We start from the raw sequence: 27,979 nt of genomic DNA on the forward strand, positions 1-27,979 counted from the left end.
TTCAAATCTCCAACATGTTACTAAAAGCCCTAAAAGAAAAACACACTTCTGTTTCCTTTATCTTGCGATGTCAATCTGATGTTGACTTTTAGCTGGTGGTTTTATGGATGTTTTGGCATGATGTCAACATTGAGTTGGGACTTCATGAATGAGGAAAGTTTAGTTATATTAATATTTTATAATCAACCATTATATGTAAGATATAAACTTTGTCTCCTGGCATTAACTGTCCTGGTTAATATTAGTAAGGAGGACTTGAAATAATCTTTATCATAACAACCACTTATGATATCCTTCTTTTATTACTATGTTGAATTGTTAGCTTAATGTATTTAATGTATGTTTTGGGGGACATCCCAATTTATCTGGGTTGCACTTGCATATCCCTAACTATTCTCCAAGAATGTTTTTCTGGATGTACAACGTTTTATCTGACATAAATGAAGGTTATTATGTCTTCTTAAAGTGTGTGTCTGTTTCAGTGTCCACAGCTGTTTCTGGAGAAAGCCTTTCAAACAACGTGGATACACACCTACTTGACTTTGGAGAGAATTCTAATTCAAGCCTCTCAGGTTTGTGTGTTTGAGCTGCATAAGAATTGGAAACATTGGATCTACCTGTTGTCTGAATAAAATTAAACCCAGAAGTGGGAAGAAGTCAGATTTATATGTCCATTTTTTCTCATGTCATAACCTAAAGCATTCTACTAAGTGTAAGATTACATGTGTTAAAAATCATGATTTGTCCATTTTTCTGAGGGTTAATATAGCTTAAGCAGTTTATAACAAAATGACTTTTGTTTAAACATAGGCCAATTCATTGATAGTATTTAGTTAAGCCTTGTTACAAGATAACTAAGCAGGAAAATTACATAACACTTTAGCACACTGATTAAACAAACATTCATTCCATTAATACCAAACAAAATATAAAGAAACTACAGAATATTTGAGTAATTTTTCATAAATTTCAACAACTTTCAAATTTTCTGTTATAAGTTATCTTATAAAGAGACAAACATTTAAAAGTAATTTGCTATTACAAAATAAAACATAAAAATGTTTGTTTATTTCTTCTTTTTTGATACAGCTGCCTTAGGTCTTGAGTCTGATAAGCTACATGGTGTCAGTGGAACGTCAACATATGTGTTGCCAACAGACCACATGGTGGTACCCAAACACACTACACCTCCTCAGAGTCCTCCCACCAGTCAGTTCAAAATAAGTTCTCCTGGACCTGAAGGACATTGGTTAAATGGAGAGGTACATTTAACTTGTTTATATGATTTGTATTTTAAAACAAATGTGTGAGGAACACTATTGGCCTCGTGACTTCAAATGATAGATTTCTCTTCTTCACAGGAGAACTGTGATTGGTATATAAACACAAAACTTAGTTACATATCTTTCAAAGAGGCAACTTAGTGTTGTAGTTAAGCTAGGTTTTTGTGCTGTAGGTTTAGTTTTAATCAAAATTAGGTGATGTATGTATAAGATATATAGTCTTAACAGCTTATGTAATTACAGGTTTGAACAAACAAACTTTTTAACGAAAATGTTTAAGTGATTAAAACTGCAGAAACAAGGGATATCCTAGGGATTTTGTCCTTAATAGTACTTTGAAGTTCTAGTTGTTATTTGTATTAACATTGCTCGAAGTTGATCTGCTTGTAACAGATAACATAATCTCCTTACTAAAGGATTAAATATATTTACATTGTATACCTCATGATATTAAATTTAAACACCTTTGTATATCTCAAAAAAGATCACTACTACTTGTTGTAATGGTCAAGTATGATTTAAAAAAAAGTTTTAATAAAAAAAACTGGTCAAACCTTCTAATTCTCCTCCACATTTAAGTTTAGTAATTTACCATCAAAACATTTGTTACATAAAGGAACATCTAGATGAATGTATCAAAACATTTGTTTTTCACAAAAGCACACAATCAAGAGAATATTGGATTTCTTCCAGTCTTGAATTTTTTGGAACTTTTTATAAACCTGAAGATATTTCTTCTTATCATGCATCCACAAGAGTAGTTAATGTGTTAAAATCATAACTTAAGTTGTTAAACAAGTATTATTTTGTAGAGTAAAATAAGCATTGTCATCCTTAGAGAGTGAATGATGACCTTAAGATGTACAGTGATTTAAAAAACACTTATTTACGTACTTTATATGTCACTGTAGTCTCCTCTTCTGTCCAAAACACTGGGTTAAAAAACAGCTAATAAATATAATATGGATTTTAATGTTAAAATTTCCTTTGTACAGACAAGAAAACTATGTCAAATTTTATTGCACAGCTTTGGACAACTTGCAATTCACAACCCTGGATAGACTGGTCAACAGCTGTTTACATTTAAAAGCATCTTCCCTTATGTATGAGCACATGGCTCAAAATAAATGCATTTGTTTTGGATGTTTTAATCATAGACAGAAAATATATATACATATATATGCACAAGAAAAATCTGTTGAAAAGAAAGGCCTTGTGTTAACCCTGTAATCAGGTTTAAAATAATCTGTCAATTTTCCTCTATTCAGTACTTGTGTTTGATTTGTTTTTTGTTGTCTAGTGATATATTATCACCCTTAATACTATAACATTTAATGGATTCTTTCCATTGTTAAGTTGTATCCATTAGACTATGCTAGGTGAACTTATAGAAATGTAGTGTTTTTAAAACTGAAATGGCTTTTTAGAAACCTCTTGTGCATATTACCAGATGTACTTGTGCCTGCATCTTTCTGCTCAACCAACAACAATTAGCTCCCCTATGATTATTCTGACTTTTTCACCACCTCTGTTCTTGATGTGTGTGGCTTGTAATTTTACTTCCAAGTGTTAAATCATTGATCCTCTAATCTGGATGTTTAACCCCATATGATAATGTCTAACCTCAACCTTGCATGTGGGGCTCAAGAGAAACAGATGTTACTGAACGCCCCTGTTGTTTTGCAAGCTCCTTCAGGGCTTGTTAAATATTAAACCAAAACAACTACCTAGGAAAATTGAAGTTTTTTGTTTCTGTAAATTTTAATTGTTAATTTAACAACTGTTTTTTACATTGTAATGTTGGTAATATTGCCATGTTATTTTGTTTTTCTTTCTTTCTAACAGAGTTCAGACTTTTCACTTAGCAGCCTTCTGAATTCATTAGATACTCCCTGTAAATCAGCATCAGAAACGGTGGGTCTCTCATCAGACTCTGTTGGTTTGGATCCTTTAGGTAGACTTGCTTCTGATGTAAGTAAAATCTTATTGGGAGATTAATGTCAGTGACAATATCCAACTGATGATTTAATATATCATTTAACTGTTGTGGGTTTCAGTTTTGTTTTTAGCACAATTAAGATATTTTTAGTTCTGGTCTCGATACTGTGATTACCTTTGTTCAAAAGTTAAAAATATAATAATTCCAATTAATTTTTACACATTCAGTCAGTTTTGAATATTTTTACAATTTGTGGACAAGAAATGTATACTTTCTTTGAAGTTTAAATCTGAAGTTAAAAATTCCGTAGATATTTATATGTAAAGTATGTACTGAATCTTGGGACAGTATTAACTTCTATTTAATTCTAGTGTTACATGTTAGGAAAAAACTAACCATTTACACTTATTAATTGTTGTTAAATCTGAAATGTAGAGAGACATTGGATGTGAAAACATCAATTACATCATAGCATTGGTAAACAGTTATAAGTAGCATAATGTGTAATAGAAATATCTATAACAAGAGAGCTCCATTAGACTTTAATATTAATAGATATAAAAATGATTTTGCTGTGATATTGGAGCCATTATTAGATGTTCATAATAACATAGTTTGATGTAAAACTAGACTATAGCCATCATTAAGTGTTGATTACAGAACTGTTTTAATGTCAAGCATAATTATAACCATCAGTAGGTCTTAATTGTAGAAGTGTTTTAATGTTAACTGTGACTATAGTTATCAATAGGTGTTGGTTGTGTTTTAATGTTAACTGTGACTATAGTCATCAATAGGTGTTGGTTGTGTTTTAATGTTAACTGTATCTATAGTCATCAATAGGTGTTGGTTGTGTTTTAATGTTAACTGTAACTATAGTCATCAATAGGTGTTGGTTACAGATTTTTTTTGATGTAAACGTGACTTTTTCAGGTGGACTCTCATTTGCAATGCTTGATGAATGAAAACAGCCTGGACTATGTTGCCAAGTTTGCTGATTTGGCAGCCCAAATTTCGGCATCTTCAGAGAGCAAGTCATCATGATGGAATTCATCTTGCATCATCTTCATTCTACAAATATTGTGATGTAGAATCTGTCCACCAGTTTGTGTAAATATTTAAAAACTGATTTTCAAAATTCATAATTGCATATAGAATATGTACATTTGTAAATTAGACTGCATGCAGTGAACTATTTAATGTGACACTTTGTTAGATAATGAATGTGATTTTAACCTTTCTGCTGTCTGTTGATGTGGTTCTCTTCTTTTTGTAAGCAGAAGATGAAATTTTCTGTACATATTTCTTATTTTATTGTTGGCTTATCATAGCATAGCTAGAGCCTTCGTTATAAAAAGAGAGAGAGAGAAAGTTTGGCTGGTTTATCATTTTAAATAGTTTCAGTTTGAAGTATACAGTATGCAAACTTGGCTCTTACATTAATAGGGTGAAAATTAAAAATTTGAATTTGTTTAAAAAGATTTCAAACCAGAGTTGTGTAACTTTAAAGTTTTGTCATGAATTTATCAAGTTAATGAAGTGTGAAACATTTCTAAATTATAATTGTAACTGTGTTGGTTTCTTTAGTATCAGTTATGTAGCAATGAAAGTTTGTTGAGAATGAACCATGCAGTTGTTTAAAGTGTATTTAATAAGTTAACTGAAATTTATTTTTGGGAATAATAGTGTAGATAATTCCATGAAACTCCAGAAAATAAATGTGTGTGTATTTAAGGTAGAAATTTCTGTAATATATACATATATATAAATAATTATAAATATATATATATATATATATATATGTTGAAAAGGAGGAGGAAGTATATGTAAATTGTTTCTTTAAATGGAACATTGAGAACTTTGAAAACATCAAGGAAAGATCTGGGACCAAAACAAAATAAATAAATATTGAGTATTTTGTGTATCATATAGTGGTTATAAATTTTTATTAACCTCAGCAACTGTATGGCATGGAATTACAAGGTCTGTTTCTTATTAGTGGATTAGTATATTACACAACTTTATTACAATACTATTAGCAGGGCACTAGTACTGAGACTCATAGTAGCTTCTTGTATTTGGTAATTCCTAAAAACTATTGCACAAGTAGAATTTTCCTTTATACAGAAAGTCATTGTTTGTGAAATTGTAGTTGAAGTTCATGGAAGGGGTGTATATTGTTTTTTAAAACAGTATTCATATTTTAAAAACATTGTAGTTTGTGATTTTGTAACTTGTAAATATTGTGATTTAGCATAAGCTAGATATATGACAAACTCTTGAACTCTGTAGTGTTAGAACTTTCTCGTTGGTAACGGCAGCTGGTAATCCCTCACGTTTCTGACCCATAAAAGGGATGCAAGAATGCACACATCATTTTAGAACATCGAGACTGAGTGTGTGTACCATAAGTTTGTATGTCATATATGAGCTTTTCTATACACACCTAAAACATTGTTCGTGTATTCTGAACCTGATCTCTGGAGAAATAGTTCTTTGCTGAAGAGTCATGTGAACCCTTAACATCTCAGTTTGTACAAGTTATTGGGCAAGGCAATCTTTTAGCATGGCTGTTACTGTTCTTTTATATAATTCACTGTATGTTAAAGTAGCTATAGATTCACAAATATAATTTGGAATTTTCTTTATGTATATTTGTATGTGTCATTTAAAAGGACAGTTGATGAAACAGTTTATACTGAAGTGTGAATATAGTCTCTCTGTGTTGTTTTAACTTGTGTATATTTGAACTGTAGTTATACTTACAACAGACATGCCACTCACAAATTATATTTTTCATTTGAAACATTTTTATTACTGTTAATGTGATTTCATATAGTTAATAACTTACTGTATTAACTAGAACAGTGTAATAGACATAAAACAGTTATAATGACAACATTGTAATAGTTATAAAACATAGTTATAATGACAACATTGTAATTGTTATAAAGCATAAGTTATAATGACTCTAACAGTTGTAAGACGTACAGTTGTAATGATGACTAATAATTGCTTGACACTAGTTTTTTGTATTGATTATTGTGAAGTCGAAACAGATATTTTTACAGTGCATCTTACTTTGGAAGGATAGTTTAATGTCTTGAGGTGTGTTCTAGTTTAATGGAGAAACTATGTAATAGGTCAACATTTTTATAATAATAATTCACAACTTGTGAATAACATGTTAGTCTTGTATACATACTTTCAAACCAGAATACATTCTACTGATAGTATTCTTTCACATGTACTGTACCTTAACTTTGGATGCAAGTGATCAGAAATAGGACCATCAAAGTGAAAAAAAAAAAGTTTTATAACTGACAACTGTCCTTAGAGCTACTAGCTGTGATGAATGAAACAATCATATTTGCTCTTAAGCCTAATATTAGACTAAACAAGTCATTCACTAGTATTGAACAGTCTCCACTTACAGAACTTGAATATAAGAAGCAGATTTGCTGTTGAGCCTAACATTAGACCAAACAAGTCAGTAGTATTGAACAGTGTCCACTTATAGAACTTGATGAATATGACAAGCAGACTTGATGTAAAGCCTATTATTAGAATAAACAAGTTACTTAGTGTTATTAATACCATGTATACAACTTTTTGAATATAACAAGCCTAATACTGTTAAGCCTAATTTTAGGCTAAATAAGTCACTCAGTGGTATTGGTACCATGTACATAACTTCATGAATATAACAAACAGACTTACTGTTAAGCCTAATTTTAGACTAAACAAGTCACTCAGTAGTATTAGTACCATGTATACTCAAATATAGCAGGCAGACTTACAGTTAATATATTTAACAAAACAACTTGCAAAGTACTATTGAGCAACTGTATTATACGAAATGTAATGGAGGATTGTTTAAAATTGACTCAGTTGAATAAATAATATAATTTTATCTGTATACTTCTTTACTAGCTAGAGAATCACCAAAATTATAATCTTTTTGTCCTTCACTATCAGTTGAGAAGATCCAGGGCTTTGTTAGTTTTTCACTATAACTGGAGAAATATTTGTATAATTTTCATGTGAAACTGAAAATTTTCCTTCATAGCATGAGAAGATATTTATTACTGTAGAAAACTTTTTTTATCCTGACAAACCATAACATGCCCAAATGTTCAGGATGTTGTTTGTATAGAATTTTGCTTCATCAATTTTTAGTTTCATTTGTGACACCTTTATCACCCTGTGCATTGAATTTTATATATTTGTTACAAGTTAGTTGAAGGAATAGATTTCTTTATAACTACAATGGCTGCTGTAAAAGTGCTGTAATAGTATAATGGGTTGAACTTTATCTTATTGTAAGAAATGAGTCATGAAATCTTGGAAACCTTACAGTGTTTGTTAAAACTGTTTAATGTAATTACTGGTGTTGATTTTGAAACTGTACTGTACTAGAGTAATGTCATTACATTTTGTACCAGTCATTTTAATAAATCTAACTCTTAGATCAGCGAGATCTCTTACACTGTGATGTGGAAGACGTTACTTATTTCAGTTCAGTTAATGAGTACTGGCTTGGTATATTTTTGTTATAATGGTGGGCTGAATTTGTTTGGCTGGTTTCTAAATAAAAGTCAGGTTTATCTTTATTGTAGAGATTTTGAAACCAATATTAGAGTTTCAAGCCATCTTAAATTTTGGGAAATGTTAATTTAAAATGGTAGTGTTCAGATTTTGAAAAATATTACAAGTTTAACCTTTATTGATGAAAAATAATGTAGGTACTTAACGTGTTAAATTAAGATATTTACTGCTATAAAATTTACGCTTTCAATCATACTGTTGATAATTTAACATGAATATCATCCAACTGTTCATTGTTATAAGATGAGTAGAAATATCTAATTGTATATTTCACGTTGGGTTTAAGTATCTTAGGTAATTCTCCCACTCGTCAGATGCATATTACTATATAATCATTATATACCATTTCATGGATTGTGCCTTACGTACATCATCTGCTGGTGTATACCTTGTGTAAGGAGTTAAGTACCTGTACTTACAGACATATCTGCTGGTGTATACCTTGTATAAGGAGTTAAGTACCTGTCCTTACAGACATATCTGCTGGTGTATACCTTGTGTAAGGAGTTAAGTACCTGTCCTTACAGACATCATCTGCTGGTGTATACCTTGTGTAAGGAGTTAAGTACCTGTCCTTACAGACATATCTATTGGTGTATACCTTGTGTAAGGAGTTAAGCCCCCGACGTTACACAGTTCACCTGATCTTCGATTCAATAAACGTACGGACCTGTATTTTTGTACTGAACAAAAAATCCTGTTTCCTGTGTTGATGATAAGTCTTACTGTGCTCACAACATACATGCTAATGGTTTGTTTGTTTTTTTCCTGTATTGTAGTACGATTTTTTAACAAAGGGATCTATTGGTTCATCTCGGCTGTCCCAGCCTCTAAGCCAAACTAAAAACTAGTAAATAAAAATTACATCCAGCCTTTATTCATATATCTATCTTAACTTTATTTTAAACTCACTTAAATTTACTCCTACGACATCAAAAGACAATCCATTCCATAAACCAACTACCTTATTTGAAAAATAAGTTTTATCTTAAGACGGCTTCTATTTTGCCTAAATGTATGTGTTCCCTCGTTCTAGAATTCTCGTTAAGTATGAACAGTGTTGGAACATTAACATCATCAGTTTCTTTTACTATCTTAAAATCTTCATTCAGATTCCCTCTAACTCTTCTTTTTTCAAGAGAAAACAAGTTTAAAGATTTTAACCTTTCCTTATATGACAACCCCTACATTTTAGATACCGTTCTATGAACCCTTTCCAACAACAGTGTCTTTTATCCTAAGGCAAGGATCTCAAAAATGAACACAGTTATTCAAATGTGGCCTAACCAGTGACCTTTATAATGAAATTATAACTTCTTTAAAGATGTATTCAGTATTTCTGCAGATAAACCTAAAATCATATTTACTATAGCTCTAGTAACAACACACTGGATGATTTAAGAGACAGATTGACAATTACACTACGATTCCTTTACCTCATAATATTGTTAAGGATATTCACATCCAAATTATACTTATAATTCAAGGCATGGCATGGCCAAGTGTGTTAAGGCGTTCGACTCGTAATCCGAGGGTCGCGGGTTTCGAATCCCGGTCGCACCAAATATGCTCGCCCTCCCAGCCGTGGGGGCGTTATAATGTTACGAACAATCCCACTATCCGTTGGTAAAAGAATAGCCCAAGAGTTGGCGGTGGGTAGTGATGACTAGCTGCCTTTCCTCTAATCTTATATTGCTAAATTAGGAACGGCTAACACAGATAGTCCTCGAGTAGCTTTGTGCGAAATTCAAAACAAACAAATACTTACAATTCAAATTACGATAACCAATATGCATTATCTTACATTTATTATAATTAAACCAAGTTGCCATTTTTGTCCAACTCGCTAAATGATCTAAATCCTTCTGTAAATCAGGAGTGTCCTCTTCACAGCTAACAACACCAGAGACCTAAGTATTATCAGCAAACTTGAGCGAGGTATTGACCATTCCTTCATTTGTGTCAATGTAAATTAAAAAGAGCATTGGTTCTAAGACAGCCTTGAGGTACACCACTTACAATACTGATCCAGTTTGAAAACTATACTAGATGTTGGATGAGTATTACTGAAAATTAGATCACATTCGCAAGTTTTCTGCGAAAACATCATATTCTTTAAGTGAGAACGAAAACAGATGGCGTAAGCGTGATTGGTATATTTGATATTACTCTGGCAAAGTATTGCTATAATTCTATCTTATACGAAGGAATGGTTCTGTTATCATCGGAAATATTTTGAACGACTATTAATATATAATAATTAACCATAAGGCGTTGGTAAATTATCAAACTCGAGAATATGTACCATCTTGTAATTGTATTATCCAACATTTTATTTTGCAGTTCTATGTACTAAACCAATATGTTAACGCGGGTTTGGTAGAGCTCTGAATTTCAAAACTACCGCATCAGATATTTATATGTCAAAATATTCTCTGCACTTTAGAACTGTGAATGCGGTATAAAAATGACAGCTAACTCTTTAGCATGATGAGGGGTGCTGCTGATTGACTGTTCATCTTTTGATTAGAAGGTCGAAGTTAGGGAAAGCGACAGACAGTAGCTTTTCTATAAAAAGTAAATTCAAGTATAAATTAACTATAGTAGATTTAAATCAAGAAAGTATTTTCTTTCCAAAAATTAACCTCTTGGTCAGTTTGACGGAATAATAGAATATTGGTCTTAATTTGTTTATATATCCAACAAAATATTATTTATTTTCAATATATTTCAAAACAGTTAACTTAAAAAAACAACTGTTCATACTATTTAGTACTTCAATTTTTGAAATCTTGATTTTCCGTTTAATTTCTTCTCAGCTACCTGATGCAATAAATTAGTTTTAGTCTTATCTCTTTTCTCTAAAAATTGGTCAAGTACATCTACAGTGACGCATTCACACGATTTTATTTTAATTACACAATTTTTCTATTCTGACTAATTTTATAAACAGCTTCAAACTTTTAAAAATATCTGTATTCTCAAGACAGCTGGTACAGGTATTATCACTTTAATTCCAATAAAGTACAGTACTACGTTTCGACTTTCTTCGGTGATATTTAGGTGAAAACGTTGTTCTGTACTTTATTTTAATTAAAGTACTAATACCCATACCCGCAGTCTTGAGAATATAAATTTTACTTCAAATGAGTTTCTCGTCATCACGAATTACTTTCAAAATTTTGTTCCTAACTATGTTTAAAGGAAAAAGGTGTAGTGGCTCCATGTTACGCTGCCTACCAGTTCGAAAGAAACCGTCTCAAACCCATCGAAGGAAATCATCCCACTATTTATCTATAGTTCAATAACACGTTTCCCAGGACCCTTGGCTATAAAGTATTCAACTGCTCACCAGAAAACAAAAGAATCTTGCGGATATTAATTAAATTTGGCGTCGGGAACCAAGCCTAATTGATACCCGTTTATCTTTTCCGATAGGCTTAATCACAGTGAGTTGTACACAAATATCAAAGATGCTATTCGAATTTGTAAAAATAACTTACTAATATTTGAAAAGTCAAATAATTCAGACTAAGAAGCAAAATGAAGAACTCCTGCTTTTCTAAAACTAAAATGTATAATCTGCATAATAACACGAACTAAACTAGGTTTGTATATCCTGTTAGTGTTATAAATAAAAACACGTCAGAGATGAATGTATCCAACCCAAATAATGAAAAGATTTATTTAAAATATAAGCAAAACATTCACATTAGGGAATAATTATACTTCTGTAATTTGCACTACCATCACCAGGAGTAAAAATCTGCGCCAACAGCAGCAACAGGAGGCGAAACGGGAAAATCATAATTCTTATTACAAATAAGCATGCACACCGGATAAAAATTTCGCGAAATTGGGAGTTGCACATCGCGTAATAAAAAAGGTTTTTCCAGTATCATACAAAGAGCAAAAATTCTATTATTGTATGATGATGATGATCCTTAGAACTTTGTTTTGTGCTTTAGGCCTTTTTTAATAATCGCACCTTCATTTAGCAAACATTTAAATTACAGCATTAATAATATTCGGATTGAGAGACATAAAGTTTCCGTGACAGGAAACGGAGGGAAAAGTGAAAATTCATGATCGCTATTGCAAACCTACATGTACATAGGATAAAAGGTTCGCAAAGTTGGAGGTTGCACATTGCATAATAAAAAGGTTTTTCTAGTATCATATAAGCAAGAGTTCCATTTTAGTATGATGATGATGTACAAAACGAGACTTGGTAACGTAATCAGCGTACTGTGGATAGCATGTAAGTGAAATATGCAATTAACGATTAATTTAAGTGTTAATAGCTAGAGTTACCATTTAGTTACTGGATCCATGAACTGTGGAGTCGTACAAGTAAAGTTGTGTGCAACACCAATCACAGGAGAATTTATGGTGACACCTTAATTGTCAATATAAGCACGCAACTTATGTGAAAATGAACTTAGCTTATTATATAAAGGTACAAAGGATATAAACTAATTCGTTATAGTTGTTCATGATAAACTTGACATTACTCTTATAAAATAATTGGAACGTTAGAACAATACTTTAGAAACAATAACAAAATTTTGAGGGATAACGACAACAATGGGAGGTAACAAGAGCCCTTCACACAATCAGTTATTTAAAAATACACACTCTTTCAATATTACAACCTTTCCCTGTTTCTATGAAGGATACAAGTAAAGGTTAAGAACTTAATAAAAACCCCTTCTCAAAAACATACATCCTCGTAGTTTGAATATTCTTCGAAACATTACAGCACTACGCTTGTGTCAACAATAAAATTAATCACTTTTCCAAAATAAAAAAGAATTTCAATTTAAAACTAATTCTATTGATCTAGTTGAACTTCAAGTAAAATATTAGTAATTGAAGTATAAAGTACACAGAAAGTTATAATAAAACGATTTTTTCAACAGGAATCTTTTGCAACTTTATTAATAGCTAGGTTTAACGAACTTGGCGTTTAAAATTGTTCTTGCCTCGTGCCATACTTTGGAAAGATTCCAATTCCTGAAACTTGAGGTGACACATTTATGTTGTTACCATGCTGAGAACGTTGGAAGAAAACTTGAATCGTGAATACAAATATTTTACTCACTTGATTAAATATAACAAAAGCACATACATTATGTTTTGTATTGGTTAACAACGAAATTTAAAAACAAAAATTTATTTCATTGACAAGAAACTGCCATTAAGAATCCTAGTTTCGGAAAAATATGTAGACATATTTTTAACATATGTCATCTCCTGTGTAGAATCGAAGTATATGTAATCAAAACCTTCGAGTTCTAAGCATAGGAAAAATAAAATTACAACTACAAATTCTCTTGTCTTCCACATAACAGACTTTGCAAAACCAAAGATGGAAAACATTTGAAATTAAAACTGTAAGAAGATCACGGTAATATCTTTGTTCTGTACAGCACTGAGTAGAAGAACATAATAATATCATTGTCCTGTACAGCACTAAATAGAAAATGACAATAATATCATTGTCCTGTACAGCACTGAATAGAAGGTGACAATAATATCATTGTCCCGTATAGCACTGAGTAAAAGATGAGATTAATATTTCCGTGTAATGTCAGCCCAAAGTAGAAGAAGGCAAGAGTATTTCTGTGTAATATCAACACTGCAAAATATGCTAAGTAGAAGTTTAAAACAATACTTCGGCGTAACACAACACTGAGTAGAAGATGACAACAATATTTCTGTGTCATACAACGCTGAGACAACAATACTGAGATGACAACAATACTTTGGTGTAATACAACACCGAGTAGAATATTACAACAGTATTTCTGTCTTATATAACACTGAGTAGAAGATAACAACATTCCTGTGTAATATAACACTGGATAGAAGATTAAAACTATCATTCGGTGTAATACAACACTAAGTAGAAAAATACAACAATATCACTGTGTACTACAACACTGAATGGAAGATAACAACAATATTCCTGTGTAATACAGCATCCAGTAAAAGATGACAACAATATTTCTATGTAATGCAGCACTGAGTGTAAGAATACAATATTTCTGTGTAATATAGTATTGAGTGGAAGATCACAGTAATATCATTGTCCTGTACAGCACTGAGTAGAAGATTACAATAATATTCCGTGTAATAAAGAACTTAGTAGAAGAATACAACAATATTTCTTTGGTGTAATACAACAATGAGTAGATGATTACATCAATGTTTCTGTGAAATATGGCACTGATTAGAAAATTACATCAATACTTCGGCATGATACAACACTGAGTAGATATTTCTGTGTAATAAGGCACTGACTAGAAGATTACAACAACACTTTGGTGTAGTACAACACTGACAAGATAATTACAACAATATTTCTGTGTAATACGGCCCTGGGTAAATGATTACAACAACACTTCGGTGTAATACAACACTGAGTAGATAATAACAACAACATTTCTGGGTAATATGGAACTGACTAGAATATTACAATAATACTTTGGTGTAATACAACACTGACAAGATCATTATAACAATATTTCTGTGTAATACAGCCCTGACTAGAAGATTGCAACAATATCTCGGTGTGATAAAACACTGAGTAGATGATTACAACAATATGATTATGTAACACGGCCCTGACTAGAACATTACAACAATACTTTTGTGTAATACAACAGTGACTAGGTGATTACACAATACTTCTGTGTAATACGGTCCTCGCTAGAATATTACAACAATACTTCGGTGTAATACACCACTGATTAGATGATTATCATAATATTTCTGTGTAATACGGTACTGAGAAGAAGATTACAACAATACCTCTGTGTAATAGAATACTGAGTAGATGATTACAACAATATGACTTTGCAATACGGTCCTGACTAGATGATTACAACAATACTTCTGTGAAATACCGCCTTCACTAGAAGATTACAACAATAATTCGGTGTAATACAACACTGACTAGATATTTACAACAATACTTCAGTGTAATACAGCATTCAGTAGATGATTACAACAATATTTCAATTTAATATGGCACTCGCAAAAGATAACAACAATACTTTGGTGTAATACAACACTAAGGAGATTATTACAACAATATTTCTGTGTCATACAGCCGTGACTAGAAGATTACAACAATAGTTCGGTGTCGGTGTAATAGAACACTGACTAAATTATTACAACAATATTTCTGTGTAATGTAGGCCTGACTAGAAAATTACATCAATATTTCGGTATGATACAACATTGAGTAGATTATTACAACAATATTTCTGGGTAATATGGCACTGAATAGAATATTACAACAACACTTTGGTGTAATACAACACTGACAAGATTATTACAACCATATTTCTGTGTAATACGGCCCTGACTAAAAGATTGCAGCAATATCTCGGTGTAATAGATCACTGACTTGATGATTACAATAATTTTTCTGTTTAATACGGCCCTCACTAGGAGATTACAACAATACTTTGGTGTAATACAACACTGACTAGGTGATTACAACAATAGTTTTGTGTAATACGTCCCTGAGTAAAAGATTACAACAATACTTCGATCTAATACAACACTAAGTAGATGATTAAAACAATATTTCTGGGTAATATGGCACTTACTAGAATATTACAATAGCTCGGTATAATACACAACTAATTAGATATTTACAACAATATTTCTATGTAATATGGCACTGAGTATATTACAGCAATATTTCGGTGTAATACAACAATGACTATATGATCACAATATTTCGGTGTAATACAACAATGACCATATGATCACAATAATATTTCTGTGTAATACGGCCCTGACTAAAAGATTACAACAATACTTCGGTGTAATACACCACTGATTGGATGATTACAATAATATTTCTGTGTAACACGGCCCTGTCTAGAAGATTACAACAATATCTCGGTGTAATAGAACACTGAGTAGATGATTACAACAATATTTCTGTGTAAAACGGCTCTCACTAGAAGATTACAACAATACTTCGGTGTAATGCAACACTGAGTAAATGGTTACAACAATATTTCTGAGTACTATGGCCCTGACTAGAAGATTACAACAATACTTCGGTGTAATACAACACTGAGTATATATTACAACAATATGTTTGTGTTATACGGCTATGACGAGAGGATTATAACAATACTTCAGAGTAATACAACACTGAGTAGATCATTACAACAATATTTCTGTGTAATACGATCCTCACTAGAAGATTACAACAATACTTCGTTGTAATACAACACTGAGTAAATGGTTACAACAATATTTCTGTGTAATATGGCACTGAGTAGAAGATTACAACAATACTGTGGTGTAATACAGCTCTGACTAGATGATTACAACAATATTTCTGTGTAATACAACACTGACTAGATGATCACAACAATATTTCTGTGTTATACAACACTGCGCAGATGATTACAACAATATTTCTGTGTAATACGGCACTGACTAAAAGATTAGAAGAACACTTCGATGTACAGTTAGTTGTATGAAACTCACAATGTTTATGTTATTAGCAGACCGAATGTGACTGAAATAAATAAACGTTAAAAGTTGTGTGAAATATTTGAGAAATTTATGAATGATTCAATAATGGTGACGTCATGCCCTTCAATACCACAAAAAGTTATTGCTATGATGTTAATCTTCTACAACGTTCTGTATTTGAATAATTTGATATTTTATATCAATGCTTTTTATGATGTTAGAAACTTTTGTTTGAACGCTCTTTTATTGTAATGTATTTATGTCGTACAAAAAATTCTCGTGACCAAATGATAAACCTTTTGCCAGAATTGCTGTTTTCGTCAGACATGCGTAATTGTTAATGTTTCATCGTCATAAATCCCCCAGGGCGTCGGTGTGCTCACCAAGAGCTCGTGCATTTGTCAGTAGTAACATCTTGTTTCCAATTTTAGCAGGCCATCTGGTGAGTGGTAACATTCATGGTTTCAGAGGAATTTACTCATCCTCAGCTCCAGGGGGCATTTAAAATCTTGTTACGTTAAGAAATATTTTCAACTGATTGTTGTAAATGGAATTTTGAACTTATTTATTTTTTACTTGAGGTGTTAACTGGAGGGTGCTAAGATCAGGTAAGTAGATGTGAATTATAATAAAATAACGAAGAAATTCTTGAGGACTCGTGTATACGGTAATTTCGGACATTGTCTGAAACTAAAGGTAAATGTTCTCTTCTGTTCTACAACGAAATATTCGTGACGCTGACCTGGTTCTCAGCTTTACCAGTTATGAAAAAAATCGTATCATGTAGTTGAGAGAGAAGAACAGTATTTAATTTTGCTGTATATAAAGTGAGAAATAGTTTGGACAGATAAACCCATTCTTAAGTCTTTTTATACTTAGTTTCCTAATTCAGCTTACCACTTTAGAAATTGGGTTACGATACCAGTGGTGGATAAGAACATATACAGCTCATTATGTAGCTTTGAGCTTAACAACAACCAAACACAATCGCCCAGCAAATTTTCCTAAAACAAAAAGTATTGTTATTTTATCGATGGTTCCGTTATTAATCAGGAATAATAAGTTCTTAACTTTGAAAGCCAGTTAACCTACCGACAACATTATGGATAGCACGTAACGTTTAAGAAGCAAGCGAAACGTTCTGCATGTTTGACACGAGTTGTTGTTATTTTTGCCTTAGTCTAAATTTACATAATGAACAGTTTGTGCTAATTTTCCATGAACTAGAATCGAGTCCCGGATTTTAGCGCTGTAAGTCTATAACAGAAGGTAACAGCAGGAAATGTCATTTATTCATTGAAAATTTTTTATAGTGCAATACAAGTTTTACGTTATAATTCATGCAGGAGATTTCGATCAGAAGTCTATTCTAGAACCCTTTAATAAAGCCAACCTCGGCACATAAATATTGTTATGTTTATTAAGGTTTGTATTAAGGATCTTCTTGTCCTATTGTTTAGAAATATTTGAAATGAAAAGCGAAAGTTATTTATTATAAACCCCGAAGTTCATTGTACTGTGATACTATTATCATTACTATAATAAGATTCTTTCTTAATCCGCCCCCTGCTGACTCAGTGATGTCTGAGAGCTTACAACTCTAAAAATCAGACTTCGCAACACAAATAATCCTTTATTCAGCTTTGCGTGTTTTTTATTATTATTGGGTCATTATTAATAATGAGAAACAAATACGTGATAATTATCACTCATGGTTAGCGGATGAACGAATCTGACTGACCTCAGCCTCTAACAACGATGAAAAAACAAAAAACAGAACCAGGTGACACTGTGATCGATAACGTCATGCCTATGTTTTGTTTGGCTCAGGAAAACCGCCAATAGCAAAAAAGGTAACAGACAGCCTGGAGATGAGTTTAAAAACCTTCCCAACGTCATCTCTCGCATTCAGACTTCACTGTCATACTTTGTAAGTAGAATTTGACTGTTTCATTATAATATGCACTTATTCTGTTTTAATGAGAACCTATACTAACGAAACTAATTTTTGAGCCTATTTTGATTGTATTATATAATATTAGTATTATTAATTTCTTTATTTTCATCAAAATAATACAATATTAGAATACATCAAATATTGTTAGTATTGTTAATTTATTTAAATCAAAACAATACTAAATTAGAATATATTAAATAATACTTCTATTGTTAATCTTTTAATTTCAATCCAAATAATAATAAATTATAATATGTTAAGTAATATTAGTATTGTTAATTTCTTTATTTCAATGCAAATAATACTAGATTAGAAGACATTAAATAATTTAAGTGTTGTTAATATCTTTATTTCAATCCAAATAATAATAAATTATAATATACTAAATAATACTAGTATTGTTATCCTCTTTATTTTAATCCATATAATACTAAATAAGAATATATTAACTAGTATTAGTATTGTTAACCTATTTATTTTTAACACAAACAGTCCTTAAACAATCATCAGAAACCGAGATGTCTCCAGTTCGGGACTTCTACCATGTTGAGATAGATAAAATAGGGCAAGGAAAGAGGTTAGCGAATTTTTATGGCCTTTTTAACCTTTAAAATAATTAACATAAGTATCTATCTTTGTATCTACTGGAAAGCTGGTAGGTTACATGCATATAGGTGTCTAAAGCAATATTTTGGAAAGGCAAAGTTGTAATTGAATCAGTCTTGTCAGAAGAGTGCCTGCAGACGTAACTAAGAAGGTTCGAGAACATGCTGTTCTTGTACAATTAGAGAAATTTGTACCAATTCGTTTGATATACTTTATTAGTTGAGAAGGTGACGGTTCTTTTGATATATTTCACTAGTTAAGAAATCGACTGTTCATTAGATATACTTTAGTGATTGAAAAGTTGACAGTTTGTTTGACATACTTTACTGGTTGGGAAAAATGGAATTTCGTTGGAAATCCCAGGCATTCCATACAACGTATGAATAGTGATAACGTTTCGTGTATTTCAAGCTAAACGGGCAGTCTAAACAAATTCTTTATTTCGAATATTCATCCCGAGTTGAAAGTTGCAGAAACAGGATAGATGCTAGAACAACTATATGTGAACACATGAAAAGTAGAGGGGTGGAAGAAGATGTAGGATAGGCGGTTGTTTCACAACACTGACACGAAATGTATGAAATATTGTTCTATATTGCACATAACACTGACAAGGAAGGTGTGAATGTTCTATACTGTACACAACACTGATACAGAATGTGTGAAATGTTGTTCTATACTGTATACAACACTGACATGGAAGGTGTGAAATGTTGTTATGTTCTGTACACAACACTGATACGGAATGTATGAAATGTTCTATACTATACACAACATTGACACGAAAGGTGTGAAATGTTCTACACTGAACGCAACACTGTTAGGAAAGGTGTGAAATGTTATTCTATACTATACACAACACTGATACGGAAGGTGTAAAATGTTATTCTATACTGTAAACAACACTGATACAGAAAATGTTAAATGTTCTATACTTTACTGAACACTGACACAGATTGTGTGAAGTACAATGATGTGCTTAACAAAAAGTTGATAAAATAAATTAACCGCTAGCACATTAGAGAAGAAAAGTTACAAACATAACAAAAAGTCAGAGGCCGGGAGAACGTATACATAAATAACGTATTAAATCGATTTTGTCAAATAAATAAAAAATGTACTAAAGCATATTTGAGGTAATAAAACACCCCTATATATCAAGTACAGTAAGTACTTGGTCTGTGGGAAATAACATTAAAGGGCTTAAAACAAACATTCTGGAAATAAAATTTCACTTTTTTTGTCGACTGTTTATGTTAGAAAAGATGGTTTTTTTTCGAAAGTTAGTCGGACAGTGTTGCTATCTAACGACTTTTTGTCTCACCAATCCGTGATGACGAGAAAACCCACTTGTAGAGAAAAATATATGTGTAGAAACGGCTGGTATGGGTTGAGAAAATTCTATGTAGAGGAGCAAACAACGTTTCGACCTTCTTCGGTCATTGTTTTAAGACTTGTGACACTAAAACTTGAGATTCTATTCCTGTACCATGTACAGCAAACAAAGACAATATTAAATAAAGATATATTTGTACAGCAAAGTATTTTTGATTTTTTTTTAAATACATGTTGTTATAATTATTTATTTTCCATTTTCCAGAGTCCGAAGACCACCTGGAGGAGAAAGTAGCGATATTTTTGGCACTTCCAAAAATGTAGATGGTGAATTTTCACGAGCAGTTAACCACGTAATGCAGCCTAACAAACTCAGACAGGACGACGTCGATACATTTCCACAACAGAGCTTAAGATCACATCCAGACACTGACAGCCAGAATCGACTGTTTGGACCCCCAGAACAAACTAATTTATCAAGGAAAGTTGTTGATCGCTTGAAATCAAATATATTTCCTGTGGAAAAACAAGATAACCAAGCAGTACAGCCTTCGAACTATGGTAAGTCGAGCAAAAACGTTTCACCATGTTTTAATAAAATTGTTGTAAGCTGTATTTTTAATTACGTCAAAATATTGAAAGTTCGTAAAAATTTAGAATTGAGAGGAATGAGAAATATAAAAACAAATGAATGTTGTTTGGTTGAATTTACCATCGTCGGTGTGTAACGTGGACGAGGCCTGAAAATATCATTTTTGATTCTTTCAGCGGTGTGTACTAGATTCTCATGTTTGTACGTTGTTACATTATTTATTTACCACAAACCTATTGTGAACAAGTGACAGCTTTATTACTCTATTATAATTTTCATTAGTTTGTTGTTGTTTTGTCATATTCCAAACTGTCAATTTAGTGCCAATTCAGTTAGTCTAATTTATAGCAATACAAACAGTTGAGTTCTTTGTGTGACTGTGAGTTCTAAGTACAAACAGTTGAGATATTTGTGTGACTAAGTTATTTTGTAATTTTTCAGATACGGAAGGCCAAGTTTCTAATAGCAACTCAACAACTCCGGAAAAGGTCAAGACCCGCACTAGAATACCACCAGGTGGAGTCTCATCTGGAATATTTTAATAAAAGACCAGTTGGTAAAAACCCAAATATTGGTCATGACTTTAAAATAATTTTTTAGATTGTGTTTAACTTTTCATGTTTTTACAAACCTCCTTTTTAATTATAATACTTTTATATATTTTTGTTTTGCTAAGTCTGTTTACATTTTAAACATGTTCTTAATTAATACAGGCGTAGATACTGAAAAGTGAGTACGACAGTGAGCTGGTAAGAAAACATTTATTATTCAAATAAATAGTATACATTTCTCCCTAGGAGGAAACTAAAGAGCTGGGATACTTTAGTATAAATATAAATGTTCTCTTAATTGCCAGTTAAAGGTTTCTGTTACAACACTTGGCCTCAGAAAAACACATTTGGAATAATCTCTTATGTTCAAATAATTATTTTCAGGGCTTTGAAGATAGCCTGTTTTATCTACACAATTAATATTTCAGTAGTTTTAGATAACCTGATACACCTTTTATGTCAGTAATTTGTGTTATGAAAACTTGATACTTTGTTTTTTAATTATTTCTTAAATAAAATATTTTAGAAAAGTGGTAAATTTTGTCGTATTACTTTGTTTTAAAACTGATTGGTAAGTTAAATAATATAATATAATTATATAAATGTTCGTTTCCTGTGTGAAAATCTTACGAAGATCACATCAGGGTATAAACAAATTCAGTTCAACGTTGCTTGGTTATTGAAAGTGTAATAAAAAATATTAATAATACTTTTAAATACGAGTTCTTATCACGTCTTTCATAAGAATTTTCATTCGAAGCCAGTACGATAGAACCGTTATTTAACAATCAGATTCTCTCCACCATTAGGGTAACAATGTTTTCGCACATAAGCTCAAACAACTCGCTGTTTTTTAAATAAAACAGACTTCTAAATAATCCCCTGCTTTAGAGAACAAACACATCGACATGTTTTGAACTTGCATATTCCATTTCAGAAATGGATATTCTTTTTTGTTTTTTTCTTGTTCTTAAGCTCATACTTCCAATCAAACTCCAACGAAATAGTTTTGATGCAAAATTGTTGGTCGGATAACACTTCGAATTTGGAGAACTTTATTATGCAGAGTTTTCCTTGTTTTATTTAAGAAAGTACTTTCACAGTTTCTCTCGGAGGTTTAAACAACCTCGGGGTATGGTTCAATACATTTACTTCGTCTTTGTTTATCTACGTTTAAAATGAAATCTTATCATGTTATATTGTCGAAGTGCTAACAAATAACATAAGAAAACCTTCTATGTTATCAGTTTGTGGTTCTTCAAAGACCACAATATGTGGTCTGTCCCTCTTTCTCTCCTTGTATATATATCAGTAAAATTGTCTTCCTGATATAACTTGAACAAAAATTCGTTTTAAATTCACGTTTATCAAAGATAAGTTCAGTTGTTATCATGGGCAGGGGCGTAGATCCTGGGGAGATGGGGAATACAACCCCCTTCATTTTAGGTGGGGGGTATGGTGCATACAATCATCCTCCCCTACAGTTTGGTCTGTTGAATTGTTTTATTGCGTCACAGGCCTACAAATTGTGTTTTTGTTCTTGTGATTCTCGTGTTCTTACCTATCGAATTACATAATTAGGCCTAGATGTAGGCTTTTTCAGTAGCCGAAATGTACATCTTTAATATAGGCGTGCTTCTAAGCTTTTCGATCTAAACGATAGTTCGTAAGTATCAATCAGTAGGCCTAAGTATGCATGCAAGGCTTGCAAGCACTATCACAGAATCTACCTACATCTTGTACGTAGTGTAAGATTAAGTAAAATTTTCATCACAGCAGATTGAACAGACCATGAAATTCGAAAATATTACTTCCAAGCGTAAACTCCTGTGATCTACATCTGGCAGGCCATTTGTAGCTTGTAGCTGCATCAGTCTTATGTGTATATTGTGCGGTTTTCATACGCCGTTTGTTCTTATGCATGTCTAGCCGGTTTTATTTTCGAACGCCTTACTCTCCTTAGCTGCCGAAGCTGCTGACCATAGTGTACGTTGAGTGTACAGTTAACGACAGGTTCAGGCCGCTCGGATCCAGACGCGCCTTACTACACCCCCCCCCCTTTCCGCTCCCTTTAGTCTGAGTCTCGATTTTACGCCAGGGCTCATTAGACCTGTGTTTGTGGCCCTCATTAATCCATGAAATTTCAGATTATCACCGCCCTCTAATAAAGTGCTAGTGCTTTATGGTAAAAGAACAATATATTATCTTGTCCTAGATAGTAAAAATATTGTATTTTCTTTTATTATTAGAACACAAAAGGAGCGATTTCAACGGCCTGAAGCCTCTACTGGAATTGTATTGCTAGTTTTTGTTTAGGTGTTTTTATTTAATAGACGTGTTTATAGACATTATATCACAACGTGTTTGCCTTTTGATGAGGTTTAACAATAATATAATATATTTGTGGTCGTTTAAGTATTTTTCGAGAAACTTGCAATTACTTGTGTTGTAACTAGCACACATTATTGCACCAGCGATGCCCAGGCGGTCAGTCGACTCGGTAGTCACTGTGAGGTTCGCGCGTTCGACTTAAATACATTGTACAGTTCAGTCCTACTTCCATTCATTTTTGAATATTAAAAAATTTTTAAGTGTTTAATAGCTTATACATATAAGTCATGAGACCTAATCATGTCAGCGCACTGTATTTGCATCTCTCGGCTCTCTCCAAATCAACATTCTTAAACATCATTCCTCGGACGCTTGTGGGTGTTCTGCTGAACCTTCCTCATCTTTCTTCGTCGTCTCTCTAGCCGGCAGGATCTCTTCTCAGCTTTTCCGGATGCCCCTCAATTAAATTCAACACACTATCAACTTCTAGGTCATTCGTGACCATCGCGTGGCACGAATAACTAACACGCCACTTCTGTTCATATCTCTCGCTCCGTAATCAGGTAACTAATTTATTCTTGCCTTGTGTGGGGTGAAGAGAAACAACAGTTTCTGACCGCCCCTGGTTATTTTTCGTTCGACCAGAACGAAATAATAATTTAACCAAAATTCCTACCAAGATTTGTTGTTCTTGTTCCTACTTCCATTCTGTTCTATCTTCGTTCGTTGAACGTTAGTTTTTCAATAAAGACTGCATTTTAGCCTGTTGAGTCATCTGGGAAACAGATTCCAATTATGACAAGTAAGCGTCTTAACTTTCCGATATTAGACAGTTCTGCAAGCCAGTTACTGGTACTATAAGTGACAATGCAGATAATCCAACAACCTCAAGCAAAGGAATAGAAACTTGCCATACAGAGGAAATACCATGTTCATCAGAGGACGAGTCTGAAAATACTTGTGCAACTATTGCACATTATGAACCACCAGATAATTGTGAAACAAGTTTGTGCAGTAATGAAAAATCTGACACTCCACAGATACAGCGTGGAAAGCCATATCATCCAGACGCACAACTAATACCACGACAGAAAGCAAAATCTCAAAATATCAACTTCCAGGACAAGTGGTTTGATGAGTTCCTATGGCTGCACTTCGACAATCAAACTCAAAAAGTCATATGCTTTCATTGTGCCAAGGCGGAAAATAGAGGCCTTTTTACAGGGAAATTGGAGAGGCCTGTGGAGTATACCTTTATATCCACCGGTTTTTGCAACTGGAAAAAGGCAAAACAGAAGTTCAACGAACACCAATCCTCCTCTCAGCACAGATTCGCTATATCTCCAGAAGGTTCACTTGATGTAACTCCAATGACTGTCCAGCTACATGATGGAAAAAAGAAGCAGCAGGAAGAATGCAAAAGAAGTCTAGCCAAAATATTCAGAAGTTTACGTTTCTTACTGCGTCAAAGTTGAGCATTACGTGGACATATTGATACGGAAGGGAATTTCCTGCAGTTATTGAAGCTCCTGGAAGAGGAAGATCCTGAGTTGACGGGCTACTTGTCAATGAAAACCACATTCACATCACCCCAGGCTCAGAATGAAATAATGGCGATGTTCAGCCATCAAATACTGAGGAACATAGCACACGAAGTGCAGCAAAGTAAAATCTTTGCATTAATGGTTGATGGCACTCAAGATGTTACAGGTGCCGAACAGGAAGCGATATGTGTACGATACGTAAATGAGAACCTTGACGTCCACGAGACATTTCTTGGTTTGTACAGCGTTTTCAATACAACTGGTGAAATAATATCCTCGACTATACTTGATGTACTGACTGGACTCAATTTGCCACTGTCAGGATTAAGAGCACAAACGTATGATGGAGTCGCTAACATGAGTGGTGCATACAGTGGATGCCAGGCAAAAATAAAAAAAGAAGCAACCGTCAGCTTTGTTTTTTCACTGCGGAGCACACAAGGCTAATTTAATAATGCAACATGCAGTTGAAGCTTGTGAATGTGTTCGAGATTCTATCCAGTGTGTACATGAACTTGGTGTCTTGCTTCAGAGGTTAGGCAAATACAAGACAATCTTTGAAAATATTTTATCGTCAGACAGCCACAATGGTCCAGTTAAATACATCCGCCCACTGTGTCCAACACGCTGGTTGTGCTGCCTATCTGCAATTACATGTGCTAATGATCACTACAGTGACATTGTTGATTATTTGTCTGAATTAGCAAATGAAAAATCAGATGTAGCAGTGAAAGCACGAAGTCTGCTGGACAGATTTGACAAAGGAAAGACAGTTTTATGATTTTTGATGGCTCAGCAACAAAATCAGCGACAGTATCTGGCATAATTGAAGCATCTGCAATGACAGTTGAGTAATTGCGGGTATTGCGAACAGAGGAAAATTACAACAAGATATTTGAAGAAGCTGAGAAAAAGGTAACTTCCCTAGATCTGGTGCCTATTGAACTACCACGCATTCACAGACCCCACAGAAGGATCACAGGTGATAGCTCAGCAACCATTCTGCAACAGCTAGAGATTACTGCAGAAGCCAATATTTTGAATTTGTGGACACAGTCATAGAACATCTGACCACTATATTCAATGCAGACAATAATGACTTGAGGCAATATCTGGCACTTGAGAACATGATCACATCTGGCAAGCTTGACAACTTGGTTATAAACTTCTACCCAGAAATCTCTGCACAACGGCTCGAGTTTCAGTTGCCCATGTTCAAAGGAACAACAAAAGCAGCATCTCTGAAAGGTGCGAAGGATGCTTACTGTAAAATGCATGAAACAAGCCAGCAGATGTTTAGTGAAGTGTTTCTCCTCATGAAAATTTTGCTTGTATGTCCAATATCCAGCTGTGAATGTGAACGCAACTTTTTTGCATTAAGACGGTTGAAGACGTGGTTAAGGTCAACTGTGTGGCAGTTTGTCACACTCACAAAGATAAGGTCGACAAGATAAATATAGAAGAGCTTATGAAATAATTCATAAACAGATCTGCACAAAGGAGGTCTACGTTTGGGAACATGTAGACTAGAGGACTAAATGAATCTTATTTCAATGAAAAGTATGAATAATTATGTGCTACATTGTATTGATGTGTAATTTTCAAGAGTTCGCAAAGACATTTTAATTATTTTTATCAAACAACATGAACAGTTTTTCAGTAGATATAAACTCATCAAGGGTAATTACTAATTTTATTAATATTTGAAAACGTAATTCATGCAATGAAAGTTATTAGTAACCATGTCACGTATAATGGCCATCTTTTATACTGTGCAGTGTGCAGGAATTAATTCATGTGGCAGTTAATTTGTGACACATTTGTCTTTATTCTATTAACATTTTGAAAACTGTTCACAACACCTCACTTATAAAAAACCTACCTGGAAACCTTGAAGTATCGTGGCAACAAGATTACTCTGTGACTGCATGTTTACAGCTTTCAGGTTCACGTAATCAGAGATTACCAATTTGCAAATTGAACAGTCCACATAAGTGGTTGCAAAAATCATCCCCCCCCATCGGGTGTAAAAAATCTGCGCCCCTGTTCATGGAATCTTATTTTACCAGAAATCGCCAAAAAATAAACTTAGCAAAAAAGTAAATGTTTTCTTCTGTATTTAAATCTGTTTTTCTTTTAATTTAAAGTAAATATTGTTTTTAAAAAAACGATTAATCTGTTTATCAGATATATAATGGCTCAAATAACAAACAAATAATTGTATCAGAGCATTCTTCTAAATTTGAAATGCAAGCATTATTGATTTATACAGCTTATGTTTAGGAGGATGAAGTCTACATAATAAGTAAAATATATATTAGTTGTATTCTGGTGGATGGTCTTTGTTGTTGTTTTTTTGTTATTAAACACGTGAATCACTAGGGGCGGTGGATGATGGAGTGAAACGCGATGCAACAATTGGCTTCGTAATAGTGTTTATTTCTATTCATTATAACTGAATATACGCTTGTATTTATTACAACGATTTTCTGTTTATAAATATTAACCACAGCTTATCTCTAGCCAATATTTTATTCATTTTCTATTGATAGATTATGTAATGGAAAGTGATTATGTGAATATTAGTAAGGCCGAATACTTTTATGGTATTTCTAAGTTAAAAATAGTTGATAGATTTAACATTAATAACAAATATCACAATAAACCAGCCTTTATGTTCTTTTACATCGGCCAATTGGTAATGTTATCATTGTTATGTCAA

General features: G+C 32.8%; 2 protein-coding genes across 4 annotated transcripts in view; both read left to right on the forward strand.

The window, feature by feature from the left end:
* crm (cramped chromatin regulator) overlaps positions 1–7,717 on the forward strand; it is a 31,540-nt gene extending 23,823 nt beyond the window's left edge. The window contains exons 12-15 of the mRNA XM_076487603.1: positions 483–572; positions 1,090–1,262; positions 3,129–3,254; positions 4,156–7,717. Of these exons, the coding sequence (XP_076343718.1) occupies positions 483–572; positions 1,090–1,262; positions 3,129–3,254; positions 4,156–4,266 (500 nt within the window). The 3' untranslated portion in view covers positions 4,267–7,717. The remainder of the gene's footprint in view (positions 1–482; positions 573–1,089; positions 1,263–3,128; positions 3,255–4,155) is intronic.
* Positions 7,718–16,818: 9,101 nt separating this feature from the next.
* LOC143243856 (microtubule-associated protein Jupiter-like) lies at positions 16,819–21,920 on the forward strand. Of its 3 annotated transcripts, XM_076487587.1 has the most exons (5): positions 16,833–16,949; positions 18,061–18,271; positions 18,791–18,875; positions 20,505–20,800; positions 21,273–21,920. In XM_076487587.1, exons 3-5 carry the CDS (start codon positions 18,817–18,819, stop codon positions 21,371–21,373), a joined length of 456 nt encoding a protein of 151 aa, XP_076343702.1. In that variant the 5' UTR covers positions 16,833–16,949; positions 18,061–18,271; positions 18,791–18,816; the 3' UTR covers positions 21,374–21,920. The 3 variants fall into 3 exon arrangements, with proteins under 3 accessions (XP_076343703.1, XP_076343704.1, XP_076343702.1); XM_076487588.1 differs by lacking the exon at positions 18,791–18,875 and having other exon boundaries at positions 16,819–16,949; XM_076487589.1 differs by lacking the exon at positions 18,791–18,875 and having other exon boundaries at positions 16,827–16,949; positions 18,172–18,271.
* The last annotated feature ends 6,059 nt before the right edge of the window (positions 21,921–27,979 follow it).

Source organism: Tachypleus tridentatus, chromosome 2 (assembly GCF_004210375.1).
Source record: "Tachypleus tridentatus isolate NWPU-2018 chromosome 2, ASM421037v1, whole genome shotgun sequence".
In the NCBI taxonomy this organism is placed as follows: domain Eukaryota; kingdom Metazoa; phylum Arthropoda; class Merostomata; order Xiphosura; family Limulidae; genus Tachypleus; species Tachypleus tridentatus.

Excerpts from the sequence above, each read along its gene's own strand:
- LOC143243856 (XM_076487588.1), top strand. The coding sequence starts at position 18,213 with ATGAGTTTAAAAACCTTCCCAACGTCATCTCTCGCATTCAGACTTCAC. Across the intron at positions 18,272-20,504 it reads AGACTTCACTGTCATACTTT|AGTCCGAAGACCACCTGGAG; the intron begins GTAAGTAGAATT and ends TCCATTTTCCAG. Across the intron at positions 20,801-21,272 it reads AGTACAGCCTTCGAACTATG|ATACGGAAGGCCAAGTTTCT; the intron begins GTAAGTCGAGCA and ends GTAATTTTTCAG.